At 37.1% G+C, this 23,609-nt stretch overlaps 1 protein-coding gene across 1 annotated transcript in view; it reads right to left on the bottom strand.

Moving 5' to 3' along the window:
- LOC126412514 (uncharacterized) overlaps positions 1 to 23,609 on the bottom strand; it is a 98,329-nt gene that overhangs the window by 3,084 nt on the left and 71,636 nt on the right. Inside the window, exon 5 of the mRNA XM_050082143.1 lies at positions 19,125 to 19,309. Within this exon, the coding sequence (XP_049938100.1) occupies positions 19,125 to 19,309 (185 nt within the window). The remainder of the gene's footprint in view (positions 1 to 19,124; positions 19,310 to 23,609) is intronic.

The raw sequence follows: 23,609 nt of genomic DNA, 5'->3' as shown, positions 1-23,609 counted from the left end.
GAGCCAATTGAGAGAGGCTTGTGTAGGAATAGATTCTAAATTGGAGGAAGAAGCCAATCATTTTAAAGCTAATAAGTCTAACAGGACATCCTCCTCTAGTAGTAGTTGTCGATACCAATATTATTTTTGAAGTTTTTGAAAAGGTCAGTATAATCTTGGTTGCTTTTTTGAAAACTTTCACATAATTTTATACACTGTATGTTATAGTTTGAGCTAAAATTTATGTAAAATTTTGTAGTCTTGATGTTTTAATCGGTAAGTACTAGTTCTGAATGTACAATTAAAATTATTTTTTTGACACACTTAAAATTTCTATTATTAATTACACAATACTGTACTGTTTACTATGTTAATTTCTGGATTTGCTTATGAAATAATAATCAAAAGTAATAATGTAACAGAAACTAGTAGAAATTCACTTGTCAAGAAAAACTGTAAACCCTTCAGAGTATTGCTATTTCCACAGAGTGTAAGAGTCATAAGTATGCCTCTGATGTGATCAGATGTATTTCTTTGTATTTTTGTGTGAACAATTTAATTTCGGCTTTGTTAACAGGGAAAATCACAAGACTGGCATACTAAAAAGTGACAAAATATATTTATGTAAAAACAAAAATTCTGCAACAACAATCTTCTAATTTATTTAGTTCAGTTCAACTGTGAGGACCCAAAATGTGAGAATTTCAGCTCCAAGAATCAGACCCCTAGACAAGGAGAACTGGAGCCAAGTCAACATGACAAGCTAAGTAAACTATAAAGTATATTGTAATCTTTGCTCCTCTCAAATATTCATAAAATACTTAGTTTAATGTGGACAATAGCTGCAAAAATGGAGGGAGGGGGGAGATTACAAGTGAGGGCATCATCTGTGGTTAATTGACTAATAATGAGGTTTTGTCGGTTGCAGATATTGTTTTATTTTGTTGGTTTTTAAACTGTATGGATGAATCAATTTTCAATCACATGGAGCAAGACTGAAGGCTGTCTAAGAAAGGATCTTTATACCAACAGTGATAATGTACTACCAATAATGATGGACTGGACTGAATGAAAGTGAAGAGGACTTTATAATTACAACCTGAGACATCAAAAAGGAAAGATAAGTATAAACTATCTTTGAAATTAATTTGTTTGTTGACTCATATGGTTGTTAACAAAATGACTAGTGATGAAAGCAAAAGTGAGGTAGAAATGAAAGCTGCAGGATCCAATCAGGAAATGTTTGAGCTGAGTGAAATCGTAGTCAGCAAAGAAACAGGAAAGACTGATATTTTGCAGTTAATTTTGGCAAAAGTATAGGAAATCAAGACAGATAACAATTGCAAATTAATGCAGTTAATGATTAGTTAACTGAAATAAGAATTGAAAGCAATAGCAAAATGGACAGAGTATAAGATCAGATATGTCAACTTAGTAATCAAGTTTCAGAGTTTAAAAAAAAATGGGTTGTCAGAGGGGTTAAAAAGTGTGAATAAAGAAAAGTTGATGTTTTAGAAACTTAATTTATTGTTTCAGAAAATGAGTTTATTGTTGAGTCAGTGAAACACTCAGAGAATGTTGACGAAATCAGAGTTGAACAGAAGGCTGTTGCGGAAAAACTGTGTGACTCAAGAGCTGCAACCCAACAAAATGTCACCAGTTTAGACAAAAAAATTTTAAATGTAGAAAACAATGTTCAAACTAATGTAACTGTTTTAGGTCAACAATTTCAGCAGTTTAGGAAGTTTGTATTAACCAAAAGCTGAGTGCAAACAATGGTATTACATAACCCAACACTCCTATCTAATGTTTTCCATCAGATAATTTACATCCAGTGGATTTTCTGCACCACTGCAGAGACAGCTTTGTGTCAGGCATGAAAGACAATCAAAAAATTAAATTTATTAAAAGATTTCTTGAGGTCAAAGCTCTGTCATAGGTAAATTTAAATTTAAGTCAGTGGGAAACATATCAGAGTTTTGAGAAAAGTTTTTTAAACAAATTTTGGTTGGAAGCAAAACAGGGGAGAATCAAAAGTGAATTTTTGAATGGTGCTATTTATAGGAATAGGGATGACACTTTGAAAGAGTTTTTTAATAACCACCTTAAAAAATTAGCACATCTTGACAAACCATTTGACAAACTGACTGTGATTGATGCACTTGAAAGGAGATTACCAGGAAGATTGCAGTGGGATTTAGTACAGGGACCACACAATTGTCTTGAACAATTTTTACAATATGTTGACAAGCTGGATAGGGCAGTAGAAAGAATTATGTACCATAATAATAGAAATGATAGAAATCACAATGGGAGTAATCACAGAAACAGAGGGAATGGTAACTTTCATCAGGATCAAAGTGTCAATAGAGGGAGAATTCTGAACAGCAACAGGAAAGGAATAATGGCAATAACCACTGGCATTTTAACAGAAGAAACAATCATAGAAGTAACTACTCGGGAAATGGCACTTTGCCTCAATGAAGGTCCACAGTTTTGGGATGAGGAAACATAACAAGCACAGGACCCATAAGTTATACTTGCTATTAGACAGCAATAACAGCGTTTGTGATGTGGCACACTTATCTGAAATTGAACAGAAGGAATATCAGATTTCTCATTTATATTTTGATGAAAAGTTTTGGGACACTATGTTTAATTATGGTGATTTAAGTGCTAATCACAAACCAGAATGTGACAGTAGTGAGAATTTTGGTGTAGTATGTACTAATGATTTCTTCTCATGGGTGAAAAACAGTATTGTTGATGTATGTAAATCAGGTGATGACTGTATAGGATCTGGACTAGTTGATGTTTTTTATGTAGATGTTAATGAGACCTGTGAGGTAACAGAGGTTGCTAAGTCTGAGGCTTACTGAAAATAAAGGTGAGTAAGATAAGTGACTTTTATGGATATGAGACTTATATGCCAGTGATGTTGATGAAGTAATTTTGGAGGAATATGTGGTGATGAGTTTGAAGTATTTGCGGAGTTTAAGAATACTGAAGTTTCAGAGTTATTTGTAAATGATGTTGACAATACAGTCCACTCAAAACAGTTTTTCATTAATCTCATGCAGAGTAATGATCCAGATAGTGAAGGTGAGGTATCTGTGAGCCTGGAGAATAAAGGTGAAAACTTTTTGAAGTTTGTTTGGGACAAGATTGATGATAACTTAGATAAAGGTTCATTCTGGAATAAGTTAGCTGTGGTTAGTCAGAATTTGTGCCCCAGTTTGTGGAATGAAGTGAAAGAGAATCAAAGCAGGAAGTGTAATTTTGACAGTAATATACGCACATCAAAAAAAGTTTTGCATCACTCTGGTTCCCAGAACTCCAGAAGACAGTTGTTGACTGTGGATATTACATCACAAGCACAGTCCCTTTGACTGTTCAGAGATGTCACTAAACCTGCCCACAAAGTAAACAACCATGTATGAGCAGCGCCTATTAGTAGGAGGGGCTCCAACAGCCAATCACTTCCAGTCGTTCCACCAGGAAGGAGGTACACGGCTCGTGTTGTCTGTAGTTCAGCCATACCCAGATGGTCAATACCTGGTTTGATCACATCCACATTGTTACTTTGTGCCAGGAAGCAAGGCAAGTGTCCAGGCACGTTGGAGTGAAACAAAGCAATGTTGTTCAGACATGGAGGAGATACAGAGAGACAGGAACTGTCGATGACATGCCTTGCTCAAGTTGCCCAGCAGCTGCTACTGCAGTGAACGACTGCTACATATGGATTATGGTTTGGAGGAACCCAGACAGCAATGACACCGTATCGAATAACACTATTCGTGCAGCCACAGGATGTCGTGTTATGACTCAAACTGTGCAATAGGCTGCATGATGTGGAACTTCACTCCCCACATCCATTGCGAGGTCCATCTTTGCAACCACGACACCATGCAGCACGGTACATATGGGTCCAACAACATGCCCAATGGACTGCTTAGGATTGGCATCACATTCTCTTCATCGATGAATGTGAAGGCATATGCCTTCAATAAGACAATTGTCAGAGATGTGTTTGGAGGCAACCCAGTCAGGCTGAATGCCTTAGACACACTGTCCATTGAGTGCAGTGAGGTGGAGGTTCCCTGCTGCTTTGGGGTGGCATTATGTGGGGCCGATGTATGCCACTGGTGGTCGTGGAAAGTGCTGCAATGGCTGTACGATACATGAATGCCATCCTCCAACTGATAGTGCAACCATATCTGCAGCATATTTGCGAGGTATGCGTCTTTATTGACGACATTTGATGCCCCCATCATGCGCATCTTGTGAGTGACTTCCTTCAGGATAACGACATCACTTGACTAGAGTGGCCAGCATATTCTCCAGACATGAGCCCTATCAAACATGCCTGTGATAGATTGAAACAGGCTGTTTATGGACGACTTGACCCACCAGCCAATCTGAGGGATCTACACTGAATCGCCATTGAGGAGTGGCACAATCTGTACCAGCAGTGCCTTGATGAACTTATGGATAGTATGCCACAGCAAATACAGCCTTGCATCAATGCAAGATGTCTGCCTGCCATAGCTGAGTTGTCAGCAGAACAGAATGTCAATCCTAAGGGCCCGGGTTCAATACCCGGCTGGGTCAGAGATTTTCTGCACTCAGGGACTGGGTGTTTTGTTGTCCTAATCATCATCATTTCATCCCCATTGATGCACAAGTGGCCAAAGTGGTGTCAAATCGAAAGACTTGCACCTGGCGAACTGTCTACCCGACAGGAGGCCCTAGTCACGAGACATTTACATTTACAATGCAAGAGGACATGCTACTGGGCATTAGAGGTACCAGTGTGTACAGCAATCTGGACCACCACCTCTGAGGGTCTCACTGTATGGTGGTACAACATGCAATGTGTGTTTTTCATGAGCAATAAAAAGGATGGAAATGATGTTTATGTTGATCTCTATTCCAATTTTCTGTACAAGTTCCAGAACTCTTCTAACCGAGGTGATGCAAAACTTGTTTTGATGTGTTTATTTTGTAATAAGTTATGTTAGTTGTGCTATGGAACCCATTCAGTTTGTTCAATCTTTACTTGACAACATGAGAAACTAAAGTAATGCTATGATACCAGTAAAGTTGGTAAAACCCTGTGAAGACAGTGTGGAGTGTGGATGTAGCATTTTACGTAATCAAATGTGATCTTTTACATGAAGTGATGATGATTTGGATTTCGGATGTCCTTACATTAAGATTAAGATTGTTCAGTGGGAAGAGAATTGTTTGATTGATACAGTTAGCCCAGTTTGCGGTATATATGAACAATTCACAGACAGGATTAAGTATGGTAACAATTTTTTGGAAATGTCCATTGCACTTCTAAAGATAAGAGGAGCTACTGGTATGCAAAATAAGTATGTAAAATGTCAAGTACTGTTAACATTTAGTATAGAGGACAAGACCTATGAACATGCATGCTCAATGACGCCTAGTCTAAAAGAAAATATTCACTATATCTGTAGATTTATAAGATTATATAATTATGTTTTGCGTGTCATGAATGTAGTATGTAAGATCATGTAATTTTTCAAGTTCTATCTTATCCATTGACTGAGATTAAATCTATTTACAGACTCATAAGACTATACAATTCTGTTTCGTTGGTCAGGAATGTAGTATGTAAGACGATGTGATTTCTAGAGTTTTGTCTTATCTATTGACTGAGTTAAAATCTATGATACACTATATAATTATGTTCTGTAATAGATTTGTGCTTTAGAATTAGATACATATATGCCATGAGACTAAATTAGTAGATCTTTTTATAAGTTTGAAATGGGACAATGTTCATAATTTGTACTGTAAAAATTAGGAATAGTGTCTTAGTATATCTGTGTGTATCACCTTTTTAATTGATTTTTTTTTTTCATTGCATTTAACTCCTTTCATCTTTCCCTCTCCTTCCCTCTTTCCTGATGAAGCAACCGTGGGTTGCGAAAGCTTGAATTTTGTGTGTGTGTTTGTGTTTGTTAGTGTCTCTATCAACATGCCATCGCTTTTGTTTGGTAAGTTACATCATCTTTGTTTTTAGACATATCCTTAAATAATATGGTCTACGTGGCTGATTGATTCCTACTCATGACTGAGTATATTCTTCTGGTTTGTGCCCTTCCTTGTGAGTTTTTCGAGTTGATTCACTCATCGTACACTTAGGCTTGGAAATTTTTCTCTTCTCTTTTGAAGATTTTGAATGAGTGATTTTATGGATGTAAGCTCACAATTTGTAATTCTAGTAACATACATTGTCTCTGTAATTATTTCTATAGTTTCGTGTTGCAGTGTTGTAGACTTTGTATTATTTGTCTTATGACAGTATGCTCCATAGATCAGAAAATCAGAATGTTCTGATGTAAGTATAGATTATCACTTGTATAGTAGATATTTTTTTAAGTTTCCTGTAATATGTTATGTATCAGATACTTCTATACATCTATAAACTATCTTTCGGCATCATTTTCTATACCGATTGGCAAATCTTATAGTCTATCACAAAATATTGTAAACACATTGTTTCCAAATTTTGTGAGTGGTATATTGTAATGGGACTCCTGTCTCTAACATTATCTTTCTTTATAGAAATAGTGAACATCAGAAATATTTTTGAATCTTGTACAGGTTAAAATTATCTCAGCTGTTTCTCTAAAAGCATTCATTAGATTTTGTATACAATGTATTATATTTCAGGCTAAAACGTATAAAAAGAAATTAATTCATTACAATCGATATGTAATAACTCTGTATGTACAGTTAAAATTACTCTCCTTTTAGTAATAATTGAAATTACAAAATATTTGGCATACTTACATTTCCTATTATTAATTAGGCAATCTGAGAATAATTATTAAATTTATTTCTGGATTCATTTACAAAATAATAATGTAACCTGGTGAAGATTCTTATTTTGTCAAGAAAGTTCATAAACTCTTTGTTATGTAAACTCTTCAGAATATTGTTAGTACCGCAGAATGAGTTAGAGTAGTGGGCATGGCTGTGATGGAATTGGACATGTTTTTATGTTTGGCAATAACAATGTGAATTTGTGTTTTAAAGTGGAGATTGTAAAGACAGTGTGACACAAAAGAATGGGATAAAATGAAAAAGTCATAGAAACAGAAATTTCTTAATCAGTTATGATGTCAACTGGAACCCACAAAGTTAAACAATCTCAGCCTCAAGAATGTACCCCTATACACTATGAACAGCACCCAACAATGAGAAAATGAAGATAAGCAAAAAAATTATTTGTACATCTTACTCCTCTTGAAGCATTTGAAACAAAGCAGTTAATCTTTTTGAAGAGACTGAAAAACTACTGGTGATGTGTGGGAGGGTTAGATTACATGGTCCAAAGTAGAATAACAGAACATCTTGAGTGAGTTTTTGAGGGGAGAAATATATGACCATAAGAGAGGCACAAAAAAACAATTTTGTCATTATTGGATAAACAAACTCAAATATCCTGCTCAGGATTTGGGTAGTGAAACAATTATCTTGTGGTCAGAAAACAAACTGTCTCAAAGAGTGAAAGAATTACTAGAATGAGATTTTCACTCTGCAGCGGAGTGTGCGCTGATATGAAACTTCCTGGCAGATTAAAACTGTGTGCCGGGCCAAGACTCGAACTCGGGACCTTTGCCTTTCACGGGCAAGTGCTCTACCAACTGAGCTACCCAAGCATGACTCCTGCCATGTCCTCACAGCCTTACTTCTGCCAGTGCCTCGTCTCCTACAATCCAAACTTAACAGAAGCTCTTCTGCTCCTCTGCTCAGTTGGTAGAGCACTTGCCCGTGAAAGGCAAAGGTCCCAAGTTCAAGTCTTGTCCCAGCACACAGTTTTAATCTGAAAGAATTACTGTTTACTGTCCCCAGAGGAAATTTAAATGATTTTTAATGTATTTGGGAAGAGTAGAAAGACTTAAACCTAATTTTGGGGAACAGGAACCCACTTCACCATTGCAAAATGGGAGTAGGAATAATTACTAAATGAATAGGATTGGCAGATCAGATAACTGAAATAATCACAGGGATAGTTGGAGAAGTAATAGTAACAGAAGAGGTAGGGATGAAGATAGAAGCTCAGGAAACTGGAATGAAAGGAGAAATGGTTATACAAATCAGGATCAGACAAACTAAGATTTGGACCAGTTGAGGCTTGAACTTGAACACAAGGTTGCAAAGAGCCGTACAATTCCAAATGCAATACTGGTTATTTACCAAAAGGTAGTGGAATTGTACATTTTTATAAAGATAAACACAATATATACCCTCAAAAATATAGATATCAAAAGAAAGTACCTTGTATATCAGAAAGGAAAGTGGAAGAACCAAAGTAAGTGCTAATTCAGTATGAAAATGAACCAGTAGAGTAGCGGTAGCAGTAGTTGGCAAAAAGAATGGGCATGTCAGATTACTATTGGATGCCAGAAGACTAAATGAAATAGTGTTAAGAGCAAAATGACAGGCCTGCTTATGTAGATGAAATTCTACAAAGATTCCATAGTGTTAAACTTTTAACTCCTTCTGATGTCACATGTGGGTATTACAATATTAATTTAACTTGTTGCAATTTCAAGCTGGTTTGAGTGTTGTAGCTTAATGAATGAAATTTTACAGGCTATTTACAAAGGGGGCACGAAATCAAATGTCACCAAATCAGAGTTGGGTAAAGAGGAAATTGCATTTTTGGGACATATAGTAAATGAAAAGGAAATCTATCCAGACCCCAAGAAATTAAAGACTATAGAAGATTTTCCAGCTCCTGGGAATGAAAAGGAATTGAAAGCCATGTTGGGCTTGTTCAGTTTCTGCCAGAAGTTTGCAAGTGATCAGTCTAAATTTATTAAAGAAAATGTAGTTTGGAACTAGATGGATGAATGTGTAGAAGCTTTTCAAAAATTAAGAGATGAATTGGTTAACAGTAAAATATTGTATCATTCAGACTTTTCTTTGCCATTCTGTGTGAGTACTGATGGTAATTATTGTAGGCTGGGGGTAGAAATTTTCAAATCATCGAAAGAGAAAATGGAATTGAACATAGAACCATAGCCTTTGCCAGGTGAACATTGCATTCTCATGGGAAAAATTAAGGGGTTTCACAACTAGAAGCATTATCTATTATATTTGGTTTTCAGAAATTTTGGGGATAGAAAACAACTGTTTATATTGATAACATTGCTTTGAGTTAATTGCAAGAGAGTAGGCTGAACCAGAACAGGTTGACTTTGTGGGCCATGTATTTGCAACAATTTGACATAGAGGTGATATAAATAAAAGGAAAGGATAATATTATTGCTGAAGCATTGTCCCATTTATCAGAAAGAAGAATGGGTAACATTCAGAATCATCAAAATATTCTATAAGCAAGGGTTAAGGGAAGTAACATCTATTAGAAAAATTTGCAAATGACCAAAATGAAGACCCCTAGATAAAACTCATTAAAAATATTACAATTATGATAATTTTCCAAAAATAATACAATATTATCTGATTCACCAAGGGTTCCATTTTAGAAGTCTGTAGATAATCAGGAATGTAAAATATGTTTCCCAGAGTAGCATGTGGATATTTTGATTGATTGCTTCCATAAAATTTATAGTCATTATGGAACAAGAAAACTGATTACTAAAATACAAGAAACAAAGCTTTTGGTGATACATGGAGGTGAGTAAAAAGAAGATTAGCCATATGTGATACATGTCAAAAGGTAAAAAATAGTAATATTCCATTAAAAGGTTTAAGGCATTCAGTGTTACCTTATGAACCAACAGAATTAATAGCAGTCAATTTTCTAGGACCTTTACCTACTTCTACAGGGGAGTGCAAATATATATTTGTAGTTTTGGATATTTTTGCCAAATGTGAAATTTTATCCTATCAAAAGTGCCAACACCATCAGTATTACTGAAAAATTTGAAACTGATTATTTTTCAAAAGTAGGTATTCCAACTGTGTTGCTTTGAAATAACAGACCTCACTTTACTTCAGAAAGATTTTTGCAATTCACAGTCCAATACAAAACTAAACATATAAAAATACCTACATGCCTCACTCAAGGCAATATGAGCAAGAGTAATGAAGGAAATCAACAAACTGTGTCACACCTATCGTAGTAAGAAATACTCTGCTTGGGCTGTCAGTTTGGGACATCATTAATAATTTGTGGTTTTGCACCATGCAAATTAATGTTTGGGGAAAAAACCTTCTAATATAATTTAGGAAGAAACTGATTCTCTGCTGTTAAGTAAATATCACAAGATGAAACAACAAAGACAGATAAATAAATGATGAAAAAGAAAGCAGCAGAAAGAAAAATGAGACTTTACAATACTGTAAAACCTGTTAGTTACAAATCTCATGATTGAGTAATGGTAAAAACAAAAGAAAAATTAAGCAAAGTGAATGATAAAATTACAAAGTTCTTACATGTGTACATAGTCCCTTTAAAGTCATCAGAGTGTCTCATAATAATGATTAAAAATGATGTGAAATCAGGTAAGTTGTTTGGACTGAAAATTAAATTGATTTAAAACCTTATGTGATTCCTGTAGGACATATAATACTAAAAGAATTAACCAAAATTGAACTCAATAAGATTCGAGACATTAATTTTACTCATAGAATAGAAGAATTACTAAAGAGTCATAATGTCATCCAAGCTAAAGAAACTGTGTGATAAATTTAGCCATGTACATTTGATAGATTTAAGTAAGATGAGTCATGATGAACATACAAAACACGGATTCCACTTAAACAGGAAAGGGAAGGCCAAGCTAGTTTCCCACATAAGCAAACTGTGTGAGAAAGACGGTGTGGAGAAAGCTCCAATTGCTCTGGGCTACAACAGTGAGACTTTTTTAGAATAATGGACCATAATAATAGTTTTCAGGGATGTATTTTGGATATGACTGAGTCCCGTGCGTGCAAAGAAAAGCCAGGCAAGCCAGTCTGTGAAGTAAGGGCTCAGTCATTGCAGGTCAGTTCCAAAAAACCAGTGTTTGTAAAACGTCATAAAAAGTGTAACTCAAACAATTTTGATTTGTGCAAAATGGTAAATAAACAAGAAGGGATAACACCCTTAAAATTAATGCACTTAAATGTGCAATATCTCAGAAACAAACTAGACATTCTACAAATATTCATAGAGGAACACTTGCCACATGTACTAGTAACAATGGAACATGGGCTAAAATGCAGTGAAATAATATACTATAGATTAGAAGGTTACTTACTAGCAAGTAATTATTGTAGGCAAAACCATAAAGGTGGTGGTGTGGCAATTTATGTTAATAAGGATGTAGAAGCTAAAAAAAATTTCCTTTCTTGAACACCACACCAAAGAAGGATAGATTGAAATGACAGGTATTGTACTCCATAGTAATGATCTTAAGTTACCAAAGCATAAAGTGATTGGAGTCTATAGGCCACCAAAGGCTGATGTAATGCTGTTTATGGATAAACTTAGTAGTGTTGCTGGTCAGGCTGGTTCTAATGACCTTTCTATGTTAGGTGACTTTAATATAGATGCAAACTCAAATAGTATAGTAAACTTGAAACTCAGTGATGTACTGACTTCATACAACCTTGTAAATATAGTGAACTCTGATACCACTGTGATGGACACATGTTCCACAAGTATAGATTATGCTATAATCAACAAAGATGTTATAGATAACGTAAATTACAGTAACTTAGATTTTCTTTATTCTGACCACTTCTGTCAGTTGATAGAATACAAAAATTCTGTTGTGCCTAAAATAATAAAAATTGTGCTACAGAAACGAATGCTGAATACCTTAAATATTAATGCTCTTAAAGACAAACTAGTGAATGAGAAATGGGATTCTGTGTACCAGGTAAAAGGGTCGGATAAGAAATGGAATGAATTCTACTCAACCCTATTGCATCACTATGAATATAGTTGTCCAGTCAGAGAAATCCAGAAGGCAGTTATACACTGTCAAAATGGAAGTAATCCTAGACTAAAACTCCCAACAAATCTGATTAGGCTCAGGCAGCAACTACATGATCTAAAGCAGCTTCATAAAGCTACTACTGTGCAGGTTTTCAAGGAAACATACAATAGGGCCAAGCAAACTTTTAAAACTGAAATTGTCAATCTAAGGAAGTAGATTAACGGCAAAACAATAGAACAGTCTGACAACATAAGCAAAGCATCTTGGAAGCTGATTGACAAATACCGAAAAGGTCCCAACAAGATGAACATGGAACCACTCAGTATAAGACATGATGGTAACATTATAAAAAACCCAGATACTACATGTAATATTTTTAATAACTACTATATTTCTGGTGAACAATCACTGCATATTACAGATTCACTGATAGAGATCCGGTGCCATCTCACCCAGTGTACCGAATCTGAATTTGTGGAAGTGAATGAGCAGGAGGTTTGCAGGGCAATATACATGCTAAAGAAAAAATTTTCATCTGGATGGGATGGTGTATCCAGTGCTATTACTAAAGCATGCTTAAAATAAATTTCTAAACCTCTTACTCACCTGATTAATTGCAGCATTAGAGAAAACAAGTATCCAACGGTTCTAAAAATGAGTGTACTGAAACCAGTGTATAAAAAGGGAAGTAAGGAAGAAGTCTCCAACTATAGACCAATATCATTAATTCACACTTTTAGTAAGATATTCGAAAGCATTATCCTTTCTCAGCTAAGTGCCTTTTTCACAAAACATAAACTGCTTGTAGATTCGCAGCATGGCTTCAGAAAAGAGCTAAGTACAACCACAGCAGTTACACAGTTCATCCATGAAGTTTACTGTCTGTTGGACCAGAAGACGCAGACTGAAGGTATATTTTTGGACCTGACAAGAGCATTTGATACGGTAAACCATAGGGTAGTACTTCTTAAAAAGCTAAAATCTTATTGTATTGGGGATCAAGCCATGAATCTTCTAACCATGTACCTGTTGAATCGTAAGCAAAGCACTAAATTGTCATACAAACTAGATAATAAAGTCATGAACTCCCAGTCCACCAGTGAACCTGTATTACAAGGTGTACCACAGGGCTCAATCCTTGGACCCTTTCTCTTCCTTATATATATTAACGACATCGTACAACCCATTAACTCCCATATTGTAAGCTATGCAGATGACATGTCAATCTTATTCTATGGGAGTGAATCTAAAGAGCTAGAATCTCTTGCTACTAGTGGTGTAACAGAAGTAACAAAATACTTCAATGATCAGGGACTCAAGGTGAATGTCACCAAATCTCAACTACTGACATTTAAAACAGGCAGTTTTCATCACAACAATATGAATAGTGTGTGTAATACCTCTGCAACAGAAAATGGTAACTGTAAATTCCTGGGTGTATATGTTGATGAAAATTTGCGGTGGACGTACCACATTAATTTCGTATGCGGAAAAGTCAGTAGTGCCATATATCTCCTCAGCCAGCTCACAAAGATAGTTCCTAGTCAAGCACTGAAATTAGTATATTATGGAGCACTTTATCCCTTTCTCAATTACAGAACTGAACTATGGGGCTGTGCAGCTGATGTACATTTAAAAAGAATACTACTACTACAGAAAAGAGCAATAAGACTTATACATGGGATGTGACATAGAGATTCATGTTGTGAAGTGTTTGTGCAGCATGAATATCTGACAATATATTCTCTGTACATCTTCAAAATAGTTGTATTTTTATAAGTCAACGAACAGAAGCTATCAAGGGTAGTGATGTACACGATCACAACACTAGAACAAAGTGTAACTATTTCCGTAACAGAGCAATGTTAAAAATAACTGATAGAAGTCCATATATCAGTGGTTTTATTTGGTATAACAAGCTACCAAACTCTCTAAGAATGTACACGGGAAATGTTTTTCAACCAAAATTAAAATCTTTTCTAATAGAAAAATGTTTATATTCTTTCAATGAATTTTAAGATAGTGATTGTAACACGACGCATTAGCATACCAGTTGTAATGTGATAAATGTAAAAAATAGACATAAGAAGCAACATCTACAGAATATAGTGTATTTTATAAGTATAAATATAACCATAGTATTAAGTCTGATGTTTGCAAAAGCCATCATTACGATGGCTCTACGCGAAGAAAATGTAAATAAATAAATAAATAAAAAAGGTAGAAGAATCAGTACTCTTTAGTGAATACACCAACTGGCAATAAGTGCCTCCTTACCTGAGTGATATCATTTATCCTTTTCTGATCCACTCATCTATATCTACCCTTTAAAACTATTTATAGTTACAGATTTCTTCACACACACACATTCTGACTTGGTCCCTTGTGATATCTGGCAAGGATTATATCCTCCAGATTTGGGGCACCGCATCCAACCAAAAAGAACATTTGCAAAGTTAGTAATAGGAATCTAATTAATTTTTTATGTCATTCCTTTGTTCTTGATAAAAGTATTACAATTACAGATCAATCAGTAATCTTTAATAGCTCTGTTACAATATGTTTCACATACACTGACTCTACTCCCTCTTGACTGAGTGACATTCGTGCCTTGATACCCTAGTTCTAATCCTACACTCTCTTCAGACATCCTTTTGCAGTTCCTTTGGTGTCAGCTTTATCTTTGAAAACCATTAGTACCACTTATATTTTTCACTTACAGCTTTATCATTTAAAGTCCTCTTCAAAAGGGGCTGATTTCATATGTCATGTTTAAATTATATTCCATTCAGTTCAATATATATTAGCATTACTTAAAGTCTTCATCAAAAGAGGCTAATTTTGTATGTCATGTTTGTACTATATTTTATCTTTTTCAGTGTGTCATGATCGCTTTAAAGTCCTCTACAACAGAGGCAAGATCATAAATTATGTTTCACTCATGACAGTATATATATCAACATTGCTTAAAGTCCTTATCAAAAGAGGCAGGTTCATGGCCACATTCATAGTGTATTTTGTTAATTTTTGAATATTTCATAGTATTTTCAAAGTCCTCCATGGCAGAGGCTAGTTCACAAAAATTACTATAATTATCATTATGCCTATTTACTATTTAAATACCTCATCAGTGGAGGCAAGTTTCATTACATATAACCCAAAAAAATTAATATATCCATAAAAGTTTTACTCAAATATGGAACAGAATTAATGAATTTACTTTGACTAACAAAGAGGCAATGTACATAAATGATCAGAACTATCACTTCTACTAATAAACTGATTTTTTGTTTTTATTACGTATGAAAATATCTTTTTTTCAATGAAAGAACTGTCTTACTTTGCTATCATTATTGTCACGCTTAGTACTGATTCTGTTTGCTTTTATATATTACTTACAATAATTTTACACTAGCTAATAATAACTTGCCTCACTCGGGTTTTAGTTTTCTGTCAGTAGTTGATACTGATTGATTTCATACAGTACAGGATCCTCAGATGAATTTGGGAATTCAATTCTGATAGCATTATGAATTTGATTTGGATGGATTTTCTCTTTAAGCCAAATTAAATCATGTGAATGTGGCAATCCTCTCTTTTGATACTCAATTCAGAGTGCATATGCCCTGGGAAATCTGGGAAAAACCCAGGAATCTTTTCATTTGGAAGAAAACTGGGAAAAACACATTAATTTTGTAGAATTATATGAATTTTTCAGTGTTTTAGTTTTCAGTTAAATTTTTGCACTTTTGACTGGTAAGAACTGGTACTATAACAAACAATTATACTGTATCCCACTACTGTGGAGTAATACTGCAGCAATAAAACATAAATGAGAGAAAAAAGAAAAGAAAACTTAAGTTGCAAAGGAAATGCACCATTTACAGCAACAAAACACAGTGTATAACAAGTGTCAGCCAACAGCAAAATATGTCAAAGACTTTCGGACGACAACTGCAATACTTCATAGTAACAAACTGAATCCGATGAGTGTGACATTATAACTCGTTACATTACATTCGTTTGAGCTCCTGCCAGTGGGCTCATGTGCATGCACAGTTGAGTCGTGTATGAGTGGCACCTTCTCCTCCTCCTGGCTGTTAGCTGTATCAGCAGTAGCAACAAGCAACTACATGTTACCTTGGCTGCTTGTTGCTACAACCAATAGAAAGAATGGAAGTGTCTAAATTTCTTGGAGTACATATTGATAGCAAAATGAACTGGTCCTTCCATATACAACAGACCCTAAAAAAATTGAACTCGGCTATGTATGCTATCAGAATGATGTCTTCCATTGGAGATTTAACCACTATGAAGTGGTGTCAAATGGTCAGGAACAAAAATTTTTAACCATCTCCCTGACCAGATGAAATGTTTAAGAGAAAATGAATCTCTTTTTAAAGCAAAACTAAAGGAATATTTGTTAAATATGTCTGTTTATACATTAGAAGAGTTTTATGATGCAAAAAGGGAAATAGCATTTAGATAGAATTATCCATCTTGTTAACAAAGAAATGTGCTTGCAATTTTTCTCCAAATTAAAACATGAAATTTTGTATTAACACTCAAAGAAATCTGCTGTTATATGTACAATATCTGTTTTCCCTCTAAACTTTGTATTAACTATATGCAGTTATGTAGAAATTTTTTATATATTTAATGAATTCTGTTTTGTATCTTTTTGTATGTTTGTTGTTTTGCTGAAAACTCCCTGCTCTTCCATACCACCAATTGAGGCTTTGTAGTTCATGTTACATTCATGATCTGGAACCCCTTTCACACAACTATGACAAAATTTGCTCATCATTTTGTGACAGTCCACCCACTTTATTTCTTTGTTTGTTGTCCTCAGTGTCAATGTACTGTGTTGCTATACTGGCTGAAAAATTGGGGGGTGGAAGTCAAACACAGACTACTTTAAATGATGTACCTGACAGGTGCACATTTGTGTTTCACAGATGTTTACTTTCATTGTTCACAACCCCTAATAATACAGTTACATGGCCAGTGCACTACTGTTTAACTTTTGTTAAGTCTCATAAATAGGTTGCAAGCGAACATCCACAAACTGCTTCAATAGTTTACTGTTGTACATCTACGAGCAGTAAAAACCTAACAACACAGTTCACAAGTCTTGCAGAATATTGCGGTATGAATTGAACAGACACCGTCATTGTTTTAGCACACGACCTAACTGTGTTACACTTATTTCACAGTTAATTTGATGCATTGTTGTTGTTCTAACCAACACAGGTTCTAGTCTGAATCTCAGCCATGGACTGACTGTCACGGGACCAAAAATCAGGCCTACATGTCCTCACAATGATAGGCACTGAAAGTACACAATGTTTGAAGTTTAATTTACAGAAATTACAATTAAAACTTAACTCATTAAATTAACTAAATACATCAAAAAATTGGTTCTTTTTATCATTTTCTTCTACTGCAACAGTTAGGCTGAATTATTTGTTTAAATGGTGAAGTTAACAGCTATAGTTACACTCAGTAAGCCATAACATCTCTCAAATTTTGCTGGAGGCGGTGGAAGATTCTTCATTGGACAAAGCATTTTTACTGCCTCCTGTCCCCTACCAATACAGCGCATGCTATATGCCACCCTCAAATTCACATCATAACCTTTGTTTTTAGACGTCATGCAAGACACACCAACATTGCATTTGCTGCATATCACATATAAGTTCATAGCCTTTCCTAGCACTCTCATCTTCCACCACAGAAACACACTGCACACCAAAGCAATGCTTGCAAAAAACTTTGTCCAATATTAATTGTGACAGTGTGTTGACATCAGCAATAATATTACATGAACCTTCAGATTCACAGTCTCCATTTTCATTACCACCAAAAAAGACATTTCCTTCTTGAAGCACTCAGCGGTGGTTTGTTTACTGGCTCTAAGAGGTTGCAGTCTTGAGCCACTGGTGTAACATTTGTTGTAGCACCCTTTACTGTGTATCTGATGCCCTGGTGACATTGTTTATGGTTGAAGCAACAAATTCTAGGCATCTTGTGTAATAATATGCCACAAAAGAACACAAAACAATACAGACAAATGAAAATCATTTCGAAATTCACAACACCACACTGCAGGCCTTTCAAAACAGAGAAGAAACAAAAACAGTGATCAAAACAATGCAAATTAATAGCAGCAGGGAAAGTATCAATATCAACAGTCCTTTGTTTCACACATTACAATCTCTGGCACACACATAAACATTCAAATTCTACAGAGTGAAATACTCTTACACATGACAGAGGAATGCTGTGCAAAGGGGTGTGGCACTACATCTTGGTACACTGAAGACCAAATAACATGCCTTATAATCTCTCAAATATGTATGTTTTATACATCAAACTATTCAGGCATAGTTTTGGAAAATCAATTTTTTTTTAATTTTTGACGTCCTATCCCATTAAAAAGAACAGACTATTACTCACCACGTAGGAGGCATTGAATGGCAGATGGACACATTTAAAGTACATTCCCAAGTAGCCTAAGCAGTTGTGTTCTGTAGCCCAACTCGATTAAGCCCACAGATGACAGTGTTTATGTGTCTTCCTAAGTATGAGGAAGTACTTTATCCAATAGTTTGGTCTACTTTTGAATACTTTAAAATCTCCCGTCAGCCACAGAATACCTATGAGACTCAATTTCTACGAGGTGACTAGCAATCTGTTTCACTGCTATCCATCCTCAAACTTGAATGAGACATTATATGCCCTGGTAAAGATGACAATGAGTTACTTGTAATGTGCATGTATTACTTGTGTGAATGGTAGATTTGATCAAAAGATGTAACTGTCTCACTGCACACAAGGATGTTGAAGAATTTTTTTTAACAGCTTTGGGATTCAAAATGTTGAAATTCCAGAGTATATACTTAGAACACATTGCACTTCCCTTTTCTATCATGTACATTTTATTTCCTTTCTTTGTAATTGTGTGTTTGTTATTTGTTGTCTACATCGAACATGTGATCAGAGACAATCAGAATAAAAGAGAATATTTTATTCCATTTAAATCTTAATCCAGAGCTGAAATTAAAGGCATATTAAATTTTCTGAAAAGGAAGGTAGGGACTGTGAAACAAATTCACCGAGGCTGAAGTTTCTCTGTCCACCCTGCAGTCACACTTCCAATAAAAGCTGACCTTAGTGTAATTGTTGTATAAAGAAGTGGTGCATTACCTGCAGAAGTCAGGGTCAAAGAATAATCCTGTGGAACATTCTCTAGTATTTCTACATTTGCATGAGCATTCATGTGAATCCCATGCTTTGATATTCTGCTGACTCTTACATTTGTTTTCCTCATCTGTATTTTGGCATACACAGGCACATTCATTGGGTACATATTTCTGTAATTTGTTGCAGTCCTAGAAGCATAGAAAATACAATGAATATTTGTTACATCAACTTTAGTTAACAAAAGACAGGCCATTACAAACATGCCAAGGTAATATAGTCTGTTTGAAAGTGAAGAGTGAGCAGTTAAGTCTCAACTCTCTCAACCACACCATGTCACAAGGAACACGTACAGACAGTTTCACAAGGTTTAAAAGTATGCCAACACACATGCAGACATGCCGACATGCCTAGGTAATTTTTATTTTCCACTAAAGACATTAACACTATACTGAATTATTAACTGACATAACAAGTGGAAAAAACACCCATGAATAGAATTCACATAAATGACCCCTGTCCTACCAGATAATGATTCTTAATCCTCCTGTATGGCAGTAGTTGTGTTCTGCCAGGAAAGACCACAACTTGCTCTTCACAAAATAACTATAATGAACATTAAATGTGGAATTTGTTATTTTATACACAATTGTTACAATTAATGCTACAGTTGAAAATGGTTTCCAAATATTTTCTTTCTGCAAAAGTTAAAATATTATAATGAAATTAGGAGAGTACCTTTGAATAACTTTGTTTCTATTTATGTAACTTAAAGCAAAACTTGAGCAGATTCATGACTGTTGTTCTGCCAACATATATATATATCGACCTGCCAGCGCTTTTGTTCGGTAAGTCACCTCATCTTTGTTTTTATATATATATATATATATAAAAACACAGATGATGTGACTTACCGAACGAAAGTGCTGGCAGGTTGATAGACACACAGACAAACACAAACATACACACGAAATTCAAGCTTTCGCAACAAACTGTTGCTCATCAGGAAAGAGGGAAGGAGAGGGAAAGACGAAAGGATGTGGGTTTTAAGGGAGAGGGTAAGGAATCATTCCAATCCTGGGAGCGGAAAGACTTACCTTAGGGGGGAAAAAAGGACGGGTATACACTCGCGCACACACTCACATATCCATCCACACATATACAGACACAAGCAGACATATTTAAAGACAAAGAGTTTGGGCAGAGATGTCAGTCGATGCGGAAGTGCAGAGGCAAAGATGTTGTTGAATGACAGGTGAGGTATGAGTGGCGGCAACTTGAAATTAGCGGAGATTGAGGCCTGGTGGGTAACGGGAAGAGAGGATATATTGAAGAGCAAGTTCCCATCTCCGGAGTTCGAATAGGTTGGTGTTGGTGGGAAGTATCCAGATAACCCGGACGGTGTAACACTGTGCCAAGATGTGCTGGCCGTGCACCAAGGCATGTTTAGCCACAGGGTGATCCTCATTACCAACAAACACTGTATGCCTGTGTCCATTCATGCGAATGGACAGTTTGTTGCTGGTCATTCCCACATAGAATGCATCACAGTGTAGGCAGGTCAGTTGGTAAATCACGTGGGTGCTTTCACACGTGGCTCTGCCTTTGATCGTGTACACCTTCCGGGTTACAGGACTGGAGTAGGTGGTGGTGGGAGGGTGCATGGGACAGGTTTTACACTGGGGGCGGTTACAAGGATAGGAGCCAGAGGGTAGGGAAGGTGGTTTGGGGATTTCATAGGGATGAACTAACAGGTGAACTGGAAAGTAACTGGAGATCTGGTGTGAAAAAGGCGAAAAGGTGTTGGTTACAGCTGGGCTATGTTGGTCTTGGGTTGGTAGACAATGATGTGCACAAAGGTTAGGTGGTTGTGTTGCCGCCAAAACACGTTAAAGGACGGAGAAATTCGGGAAAATTTCGAAAAAACTGTGTGTAATGTACTGAAAGTAGTGGTTTTGTTCACCTTTATCTCTCCCCATATATTTTTATTTTCATTTTCATTTCAGCCTCATGTTACACTTTCCACCTTCTGATACCATGTCACCCTCACAACATCCCCACAACGACCCCATTAAGTTTTATTTACATTCCCTCCGCAAACATGCCTTCGCCCTAGCCAGATTACGCTCCCATATTCTATTTTCTCAGGCTTGTCTAACATTTGGCATTACCCCCAAAGGCCTCACACTTAAAGTTCCCATCTCTGGCTGCAACCCTTCTTTTCATCAGTCCCTATACCAGTTCCAAACTGAACAATCCATTGCCCTCACCCACCTAATCCTTCACCTACACATCAACTCAGCCAATGAACACACCCGTCAACTCCTATCCTTAATAAAAGTCCTTAATCTTTCCTCTCCCACATCCACACCGGCTGTTCAGAGCATCCTCCTACAGGCCAACCATAAATTAGAACAGCATGCCACCCTCCACCTCAAAAAACTATCCAATCTCCTGGTTTCCCACCTCCGGAAAGGCAACTCACTCACCCTTCACAACCTTTCCAGCAAACCTCAACCTCCTCTCATTGCACACAAACCCAGTCTCTCCCATCTACTCAATCTCCCACTTCCAGCTCGACTCCCTCCAAAACCTCAAAATTCCGATCAACACAATCTGGAACCACAACACCCTAATTCAGTAGTTAACCTTTCCTCCAAACCTCTCTCCCATACGGAAACCTCTGTCCTATCCAAAGGCCTCGCCTTCAGCCCCACTCCCAGATTCAACCAAACAGCCCTCGTCAAAGATTTACTGTCCTACTCTCGTACTCTCTGCTGGAAATATCACTTTGCCATGAAGAAAAATGATCCTAATCGTACTCCTAATGATCCAACTCCCCAGGACACTATCCAAATTGAACCCTGCCTGGAACAGTTCCGTCCTCCGTCGCAGCGGGACCCACCTCCTCTTCCTCAAAATCACCCTCTCCAAACCTTCCAGGAATTTCTGACTTCCAGCCTTGCATCTTAATCCTTCTTAAAAAACCTTAATCCTACTCCCAACATCACCACTGCTGAAGCCCAGGCTATCCATGATCTGAAGGCTGACCGATCCATCGTCATTCTTCCGGCGGACAAGGGTTCTACAACCGTGGTACTTGATCATCGGGAGTATGTGGCTGAGGGACTGCGTCAACTTTCAGACAACACCACATACAAAGTTTGCCAAGGTAATCCCATTCCCGATGTCCAGGCGGAGCTTCAAGGAATCCTCAGAACCTTAGGCCCCCTGCAAAACCTTTCACCTGACTGCATCAACCTCCTGACCCCACCGACACTCCGCACCCCTACCTTCTACCTTCTTCCTAAAATTCACAAACCCAATCATCCCGGCCGCCCCATTGTAGCTGGTTACCAAGCCCCCACAGAACGTATCTCTGCCTACGTAGATCAACACCTTCAACCCATTACATGCAGTCTCCCATCCTTCATCAAAGACACCAACCACTTTCTCGAACGCCTGGAATCCTGACCCACAACTTATTCACTTTTGAAGGCCAGACATACCAACAATTAAAAGGAACAGCCATGGGTACTAGGATGGCCCCCTCGTACGCCAACCTATTCATGGGTCGCCTAGAGGAAGCCTCCTTGGTTACCCAGGCCTGCCAACCCAAAGTTTGGTACAGATTTATTGATGACATCTTCATGATCTGGACTCACAGTGAAGAAGAACTCCAGAATTTCCTCTCCAACCTCAACTCCTTTGGTTCCATCAGATTCACCTGGTCCTACTCCAAATCCCACGCCACTTTCCTTGACATTGACCTCCACCTGTCCAATGGCCAGCTTCACATGTCCGTGCACATCAAACCCACCAACAAGCAACAGTACCTCCATTATGACAGCTGCCACCCATTCCACATCAAACGGTCCCTTCCCTACAGCCTAGGTCTTCATGGCAAACAAATCTGCTCCAGTCCGGAATCCCTGAACCATTACACCAACAACCTGACAACAGCTTTCGCATCCCGTAACTACCCTCCCGACCTGGTACAGAAGCAAATAACCAGAGCCACTTCCTCATCCCCTCAAACCCAGAACCTCTCACAGAAGAACCACAAAAGTGCCCCACTTGTGACAGGATACTTTCCGGGACTGGACCAGACTCTGAATGTGGCTCTCCAGCAGGGATATGACTTCCACAAATCCTGCCCTGAAATGAGATCCATCCTTCATGAAATCCTCCCCACTCCACCGAGAGTGTCTCTCCGCCGTCCACCTAACCTTCGTAACATGTTAGTTCATCCCTATGAAATCCCCAAACCACCTTCCCTACCCTCTGGCTCCTATCCCTGTAACCGCCCCCAGTGTAAAACCTGTCCCATGCACCCTCCCACCACCACCTACTCCAGTCCTGTAACTCGGAAGGTGTACACGATCAAAGGCAGAGCCACGTGTGAAAGCACCCACGTGATTTACCAACTGACCTGCCTACACTGTGATGCATTCTATGTGGGAATGACCAGCAACAAACTGTCCATTCGCA

The sequence above is a fragment of the Schistocerca serialis genome, chromosome 7 (assembly GCF_023864345.2).
Source record: "Schistocerca serialis cubense isolate TAMUIC-IGC-003099 chromosome 7, iqSchSeri2.2, whole genome shotgun sequence".
Lineage (NCBI taxonomy): Eukaryota > Metazoa > Arthropoda > Insecta > Orthoptera > Acrididae > Schistocerca > Schistocerca serialis.
The sequence above is the reverse complement of the archived record's forward strand: the minus strand, read 5'-3'. Positions and strand labels throughout refer to the sequence as shown.